The sequence below is a fragment of the Diaphorina citri genome, unplaced genomic scaffold, assembly GCF_000475195.1.
Source record: "Diaphorina citri unplaced genomic scaffold, Diaci psyllid genome assembly version 1.1 scaffold264, whole genome shotgun sequence".
In the NCBI taxonomy this organism is placed as follows: Eukaryota; Metazoa; Arthropoda; class Insecta; order Hemiptera; family Psyllidae; genus Diaphorina; species Diaphorina citri.
Window position 1 is genome coordinate 525 of NW_007377701.1, and position 9,088 is coordinate 9,612.

At 46.4% G+C, this 9,088-nt stretch overlaps 1 protein-coding gene across 1 annotated transcript; it reads left to right on the plus strand.

The window, feature by feature from the left end:
• Positions 1–1,795: 1,795 nt before the first annotated feature.
• LOC113466415 lies at positions 1,796–8,145 on the plus strand (the record flags this gene model as incomplete). The annotated part of the gene is made up of 2 exons (XM_026821781.1): positions 1,796–7,194; positions 7,743–8,145. Coding segments are annotated over 2 exons (5,539 nt in total), but the record flags the coding sequence as incomplete, so codon positions are not given.
• Positions 8,146–9,088: the final 943 nt, after the last annotated feature.

The following is a 9,088-nucleotide window of genomic DNA, read 5'->3' on the forward strand; positions in this document are numbered from 1 at the left end:
TGTGATGCTAGCTAGACCTCTCTATCTCGACTCTCTTATTACCACAAATTATTATTTCCTTTCTCCTCTTCTCTTCTCTAATGTTTTCTATGTCTTTGTATTATGTTGGCCTTCCTCCTCTTCTTTTTCTTCTTCTTCTTTTTCTTTTTCTTCTTCTTTTTTTTCTCCTTCTTCTTTTTCTTCTTCTTCCTCTCCTCCTCCTCCTCCTTCTTTTTCCTCGTTCTTCTTCTTCCTCTCCTCCTTCTTCTTCTTTTTCTTCTCCTCATTCTTCTTCCCCTGCTTTTTTTATTTTTCGATGGAGCGGCCTCATCTTCTTCTTGGTCTCGGAGAAATTTTCACGCTATGAAGAAAGATGGTATACGTAGAATTATTGATATAGGATGCGGGAAGTGAATGCTTTGGTTATTGGAATATTGGATTTTAGTGGGTAATTATTGGATTCTTCACCAATCGTATTGGATATTTCAATTTGATGGATCCACAGGGGCGGATTTCGAGAACTAAGCGCGGCCTTATGTCGGGCGCAGAAATATTTACCATCTCATCTCAATCTTACTTATGTTTTTTTTTTTTTTTCAAGAGGTTTACACAACACACAAGGTTTTTAAAATCATTAGATACGAATTTCATAATTAATCATTCCACCTCAAATTTAGATCATAAGTCTCATGGGATATCATAAATAATCGGACAGATTAGGTGATTCTTTAGAATTTAGTACAATCAGAATGCGGTAGGTATTACCTACCTGTAATTAAGAGGAAGAAGATTAAGTACCTGCTACAATAACCGATGTAGGTATTGTAGGCATAAGTAAGGCAATTGTCGGTATTGCTGGGAATTGGCATAATAATTATGAATATATTCAACTTGGATGCTTAATGTCGGCTATTAAGTACACAAGAATATGTAACATTGTACTTATAACCCGCACTTATTGTAGGTTTGATGATATACATAGACTACTACCGAAGTAGGTCTAGGTAATAATAATAATAGTTCTTATTTATACTGCTCGCATAGGACTGAAAAGTCCCTTTACTCCAGCAGTAGGCTACTACTATTATTGTGGTCGAATTCTCAAATTATATTGAGGATAAAATTCCATACCTCGGCTGGGATTGAACCCACGCCCTCCTGTTTACTCAAATTATATTGAGGATAAAATTCCATACCTCGGCTCGGATTGAACCCACGCCCTCCTGTTTACCAGGCGAGCGCCTTGACCACTACACCACCGAGGCTGGTGTAGGCAGATAGGCACCTCAAGTATGAATAGGTAAGGAGGTATACTCCCTATAGTTAGGCTTGCCAAACGTCCCGAATTGGCCGGGACAGTCCCGAATTTCAGGGGGTGTCCCGGCGTCCCGTTCAGTTTTTCATTTTGGGGCGTTTTGTCCCGAATTTCCGTTTCTGTCCCAGAAAAAATTCGGGACGCGTTTTTTAACTTTAAAATTAGGTACCTACCTCTATAAATCAGAATTTGTTCTTAACTTGTTTAAATGTGTCATGCTTTCATCAGTTTGCTCTTCCACTTCTTTGCTAAACCTTTATAAACGAGAAAATGTTGTATTAAACAGCCTTAAACGAAAAAATGAGCTGGTCCCTTGAATTCTCGTTTATCCAGGTTCGACTGTATTTTGCTTATCTGTTTTTAATAATAGGTATGTTACCTATCACCTATCGTACCTATATACATATCGTACCTATGTGATTTCGCGATTATGCTCGCGGATTTGGCGATTATGTTCGCGGATTTCGCGATTATATTCGCGGATTTCGCGATTGACTCTAGATTACCCGTAGTCATGGCTAGAATGCTACCTACCTCAGGTCTCTACTATGTCCTGCATACTGACTACGATCACTACGCCATCCTGTGGTCCTGTTCCAACCTGGGACTATTCCATGCAGGTAAGCTACTGGATTGGACAGGTCTACAGTACCGTGTGGACTCTAGATTACCCGTAGTCATGGCTAGAATGCTACCTACCTCAGGTCTCTACTATGTCCTGCATACTGACTACGATCACTACGCCATCCTGTGGTCCTGTTCCAACCTGGGACTATTCCATGCAGGTAAGCTACTGGATTGGACAGGTCTACAGTACCGTGTGGACTCTAGATTACCCGTAGTCATGGCTAGAATGCTACCTACCTCAGGTCTCTACTATGTCCTGCATACTGACTACGATCACTACGCCATCCTGTGGTCCTGTTCCAACCTGGGACTATTCCATGCAGGTAAGCTACTGGATTGGACAGGTCTACAGTACCGTGTGGACTCTAGATTACCCGTAGTCATGGCTAGAATGCTACCTACCTCAGGTCTCTACTATGTCCTGCATACTGACTACGATCACTACGCCATCCTGTGGTCCTGTTCCAACCTGGGACTATTCCATGCAGGTAAGCTACTGGATTGGACAGGTCTACAGTACCGTGTGGACTCTAGATTACCCGTAGTCATGGCTAGAATGCTACCTACCTCAGGTCTCTACTATGTCCTGCATACTGACTACGATCACTACGCCATCCTGTGGTCCTGTTCCAACCTGGGACTATTCCATGCAGGTAAGCTACTGGATTGGACAGGTCTACAGTACCGTGTGGACTCTAGATTACCCGTAGTCATGGCTAGAATGCTACCTACCTCAGGTCTCTACTATGTCCTGCATACTGACTACGATCACTACGCCATCCTGTGGTCCTGTTCCAACCTGGGACTATTCCATGCAGGTAAGCTACTGGATTGGACAGGTCTACAGTACCGTGTGGACTCTAGATTACCCGTAGTCATGGCTAGAATGCTACCTACCTCAGGTCTCTACTATGTCCTGCATACTGACTACGATCACTACGCCATCCTGTGGTCCTGTTCCAACCTGGGACTATTCCATGCAGGTAAGCTACTGGATTGGACAGGTCTACAGTACCGTGTGGACTCTAGATTACCCGTAGTCATGGCTAGAATGCTACCTACCTCAGGTCTCTACTATGTCCTGCATACTGACTACGATCACTACGCCATCCTGTGGTCCTGTTCCAACCTGGGACTATTCCATGCAGGTAAGCTACTGGATTGGACAGGTCTACAGTACCGTGTGGACTCTAGATTACCCGTAGTCATGGCTAGAATGCTACCTACCTCAGGTCTCTACTATGTCCTGCATACTGACTACGATCACTACGCCATCCTGTGGTCCTGTTCCAACCTGGGACTATTCCATGCAGGTAAGCTACTGGATTGGACAGGTCTACAGTACCGTGTGGACTCTAGATTACCCGTAGTCATGGCTAGAATGCTACCTACCTCAGGTCTCTACTATGTCCTGCATACTGACTACGATCACTACGCCATCCTGTGGTCCTGTTCCAACCTGGGACTATTCCATGCAGGTAAGCTACTGGATTGGACAGGTCTACAGTACCGTGTGGACTCTAGATTACCCGTAGTCATGGCTAGAATGCTACCTACCTCAGGTCTCTACTATGTCCTGCATACTGACTACGATCACTACGCCATCCTGTGGTCCTGTTCCAACCTGGGACTATTCCATGCAGGTAAGCTACTGGATTGGACAGGTCTACAGTACCGTGTGGACTCTAGATTACCCGTAGTCATGGCTAGAATGCTACCTACCTCAGGTCTCTACTATGTCCTGCATACTGACTACGATCACTACGCCATCCTGTGGTCCTGTTCCAACCTGGGACTATTCCATGCAGGTAAGCTACTGGATTGGACAGGTCTACAGTACCGTGTGGACTCTAGATTACCCGTAGTCATGGCTAGAATGCTACCTACCTCAGGTCTCTACTATGTCCTGCATACTGACTACGATCACTACGCCATCCTGTGGTCCTGTTCCAACCTGGGACTATTCCATGCAGGTAAGCTACTGGATTGGACAGGTCTACAGTACCGTGTGGACTCTAGATTACCCGTAGTCATGGCTAGAATGCTACCTACCTCAGGTCTCTACTATGTCCTGCATACTGACTACGATCACTACGCCATCCTGTGGTCCTGTTCCAACCTGGGACTATTCCATGCAGGTAAGCTACTGGATTGGACAGGTCTACAGTACCGTGTGGACTCTAGATTACCCGTAGTCATGGCTAGAATGCTACCTACCTCAGGTCTCTACTATGTCCTGCATACTGACTACGATCACTACGCCATCCTGTGGTCCTGTTCCAACCTGGGACTATTCCATGCAGGTAAGCTACTGGATTGGACAGGTCTACAGTACCGTGTGGACTCTAGATTACCCGTAGTCATGGCTAGAATGCTACCTACCTCAGGTCTCTACTATGTCCTGCATACTGACTACGATCACTACGCCATCCTGTGGTCCTGTTCCAACCTGGGACTATTCCATGCAGGTAAGCTACTGGATTGGACAGGTCTACAGTACCGTGTGGACTCTAGATTACCCGTAGTCATGGCTAGAATGCTACCTACCTCAGGTCTCTACTATGTCCTGCATACTGACTACGATCACTACGCCATCCTGTGGTCCTGTTCCAACCTGGGACTATTCCATGCAGGTAAGCTACTGGATTGGACAGGTCTACAGTACCGTGTGGACTCTAGATTACCCGTAGTCATGGCTAGAATGCTACCTACCTCAGGTCTCTACTATGTCCTGCATACTGACTACGATCACTACGCCATCCTGTGGTCCTGTTCCAACCTGGGACTATTCCATGCAGGTAAGCTACTGGATTGGACAGGTCTACAGTACCGTGTGGACTCTAGATTACCCGTAGTCATGGCTAGAATGCTACCTACCTCAGGTCTCTACTATGTCCTGCATACTGACTACGATCACTACGCCATCCTGTGGTCCTGTTCCAACCTGGGACTATTCCATGCAGGTAAGCTACTGGATTGGACAGGTCTACAGTACCGTGTGGACTCTAGATTACCCGTAGTCATGGCTAGAATGCTACCTACCTCAGGTCTCTACTATGTCCTGCATACTGACTACGATCACTACGCCATCCTGTGGTCCTGTTCCAACCTGGGACTATTCCATGCAGGTAAGCTACTGGATTGGACAGGTCTACAGTACCGTGTGGACTCTAGATTACCCGTAGTCATGGCTAGAATGCTACCTACCTCAGGTCTCTACTATGTCCTGCATACTGACTACGATCACTACGCCATCCTGTGGTCCTGTTCCAACCTGGGACTATTCCATGCAGGTAAGCTACTGGATTGGACAGGTCTACAGTACCGTGTGGACTCTAGATTACCCGTAGTCATGGCTAGAATGCTACCTACCTCAGGTCTCTACTATGTCCTGCATACTGACTACGATCACTACGCCATCCTGTGGTCCTGTTCCAACCTGGGACTATTCCATGCAGGTAAGCTACTGGATTGGACAGGTCTACAGTACCGTGTGGACTCTAGATTACCCGTAGTCATGGCTAGAATGCTACCTACCTCAGGTCTCTACTATGTCCTGCATACTGACTACGATCACTACGCCATCCTGTGGTCCTGTTCCAACCTGGGACTATTCCATGCAGGTAAGCTACTGGATTGGACAGGTCTACAGTACCGTGTGGACTCTAGATTACCCGTAGTCATGGCTAGAATGCTACCTACCTCAGGTCTCTACTATGTCCTGCATACTGACTACGATCACTACGCCATCCTGTGGTCCTGTTCCAACCTGGGACTATTCCATGCAGGTAAGCTACTGGATTGGACAGGTCTACAGTACCGTGTGGACTCTAGATTACCCGTAGTCATGGCTAGAATGCTACCTACCTCAGGTCTCTACTATGTCCTGCATACTGACTACGATCACTACGCCATCCTGTGGTCCTGTTCCAACCTGGGACTATTCCATGCAGGTAAGCTACTGGATTGGACAGGTCTACAGTACCGTGTGGACTCTAGATTACCCGTAGTCATGGCTAGAATGCTACCTACCTCAGGTCTCTACTATGTCCTGCATACTGACTACGATCACTACGCCATCCTGTGGTCCTGTTCCAACCTGGGACTATTCCATGCAGGTAAGCTACTGGATTGGACAGGTCTACAGTACCGTGTGGACTCTAGATTACCCGTAGTCATGGCTAGAATGCTACCTACCTCAGGTCTCTACTATGTCCTGCATACTGACTACGATCACTACGCCATCCTGTGGTCCTGTTCCAACCTGGGACTATTCCATGCAGGTAAGCTACTGGATTGGACAGGTCTACAGTACCGTGTGGACTCTAGATTACCCGTAGTCATGGCTAGAATGCTACCTACCTCAGGTCTCTACTATGTCCTGCATACTGACTACGATCACTACGCCATCCTGTGGTCCTGTTCCAACCTGGGACTATTCCATGCAGGTAAGCTACTGGATTGGACAGGTCTACAGTACCGTGTGGACTCTAGATTACCCGTAGTCATGGCTAGAATGCTACCTACCTCAGGTCTCTACTATGTCCTGCATACTGACTACGATCACTACGCCATCCTGTGGTCCTGTTCCAACCTGGGACTATTCCATGCAGGTAAGCTACTGGATTGGACAGGTCTACAGTACCGTGTGGACTCTAGATTACCCGTAGTCATGGCTAGAATGCTACCTACCTCAGGTCTCTACTATGTCCTGCATACTGACTACGATCACTACGCCATCCTGTGGTCCTGTTCCAACCTGGGACTATTCCATGCAGGTAAGCTACTGGATTGGACAGGTCTACAGTACCGTGTGGACTCTAGATTACCCGTAGTCATGGCTAGAATGCTACCTACCTCAGGTCTCTACTATGTCCTGCATACTGACTACGATCACTACGCCATCCTGTGGTCCTGTTCCAACCTGGGACTATTCCATGCAGGTAAGCTACTGGATTGGACAGGTCTACAGTACCGTGTGGACTCTAGATTACCCGTAGTCATGGCTAGAATGCTACCTACCTCAGGTCTCTACTATGTCCTGCATACTGACTACGATCACTACGCCATCCTGTGGTCCTGTTCCAACCTGGGACTATTCCATGCAGGTAAGCTACTGGATTGGACAGGTCTACAGTACCGTGTGGACTCTAGATTACCCGTAGTCATGGCTAGAATGCTACCTACCTCAGGTCTCTACTATGTCCTGCATACTGACTACGATCACTACGCCATCCTGTGGTCCTGTTCCAACCTGGGACTATTCCATGCAGGTAAGCTACTGAATTGGACAGGTCTACAGTACCGTGTGGACTCTAGATTACCCGTAGTCATGGCTAGAATGCTACCTACCTCAGGTCTCTACTATGTCCTGCATACTGACTACGATCACTACGCCAGTGTCCAGTGACAGACCGTTGAAATAAACACAAGACAGTTGGGACCAGAAGCTTAGTCAGTCCTAAATAGACCAATGCCCGCAATTCACGCTGAGAACATCTGACAGACCATGGTCTCACATACTCACCAGAAAAAGCTCAAGACCCAGGTCCGTCAGACTTAGCATGAGTGGCTGAACACATGCTTCCAGCTTTTCTCGGCCCCAACCAGGCTGGTTGAGGTAAATGGAGAGTTAAATCCCCGTCACTAAAAACATTAGCAGTTATACAGTGCTATAAACTCCTAGAAAACAAAGGCCAGCGACTCACTATCAGGTAGACCTGACAGGAACACCTGATCAGGTCTATCTGATAGTGAGTCGCTGGCCAGAGAAAATTGTAAATGTTCCCCGCAATCTTTCTCTTTTCTTCTTGTTGCACAGATCAAATCTGGGTCCTGGGCCGAGAGCGGGATTTAGAAGTGGGAGACCGCACGTTCGTATACCAGACGCTGCAAGATTTGGGACTAGATGAAGGCAGACTAGTCCTTACCAAGCACGCCAACTGCCCGGCCGAGTCCTGATGAAGACGAATCCAGGGTGTGCTAATTCTAAGAAGACTTTTGTGGGTGAAAACCGTGGAGAAAGTGGGCGAAAACCGTGGAGAAAGTGGGCGAAAAGCACGTTTCCTACTAGGTATTTTCCGGAACAGTTTGCCTAAATGTACCTAGGTTAAGTGCTGGTCACGTATCACAAGCTACAGTCAAGTACCTATACTAATAAATTAAGGAGCGCGGTAGCGCTCCGCCCCGCCAAATCAAAAAATAAATATTCTTGTCAGCCTAGCAGTTAGTTTGGAGGGTAGCGCCTCTGCCCTGTGAGTGGTATTCCCGCCCGGGACAAACTTTATCCTAAACAGATAAGTTTCGTTCTCGAAACGCCTGACTTTCTCTTATCCTGTCTTGCTTCTCCCTCTGATTTTGGGACGATGCGACCGGAGTAGTTACACTTCCGTCTGTCAAATTGTTGATTGATTTCAATGAGCTCGCCCAGCCTGAATGAGGCCGGGAACCCAGCAGTAGGTACGTGAATGCCCAGATGGTCACCCATCCGTATACCAAGCACGGACAACGTTGCTTAGTTTGAGTGATCAATGGGGAACTGGTGCATTCAAAGTTCTATCGGGTACTTTGTTCTTATTTTGGGACCACCCTGTACATTTCGCATATCAGTTTCTAGGTCAGATGTTAGGTACAACAACAAAACAGTAGGTAATAAATAATAATACATATTTTTAAATATAAGATTTGTAATATTCATAATTATTAGGTATTGTCTGGCGATAATGTGGGAACCAGATCATGTCAGGTCCAGGAAATATGGGGATCATGTAGGTAGGTAGGTATAGATACCACCTACTCGTATAAGAGGTTTTTTTTGAAGAGGTTTGATAGAGGGAACTGTAACTGCTAAGGTCTTATCGCCCCGAAATCGAAGAGAGAAGGCGGACAGGATAGGAGAAAGCCAGCCGTTTCGAGAACGAACATTATCCCATCAGGATAAAATCCGCCCCGGGCGGGAATCGAACCCGCGGCTTTTTTTTTTTAGGTTTGTGCTTGAATTTGGGATGTATTTATATAAGCTGGGAAATACCAAGTCAGATTATCTTTCCATTGAGATGAATGGAGAATCAAACAAAATTTAATATCTACCTCTAGCTTGATACAGGTAATCTGATTCTGTCTTCAGACTTGAGAATTAATTTCTAAATTATAATCCAATGAGGTGCA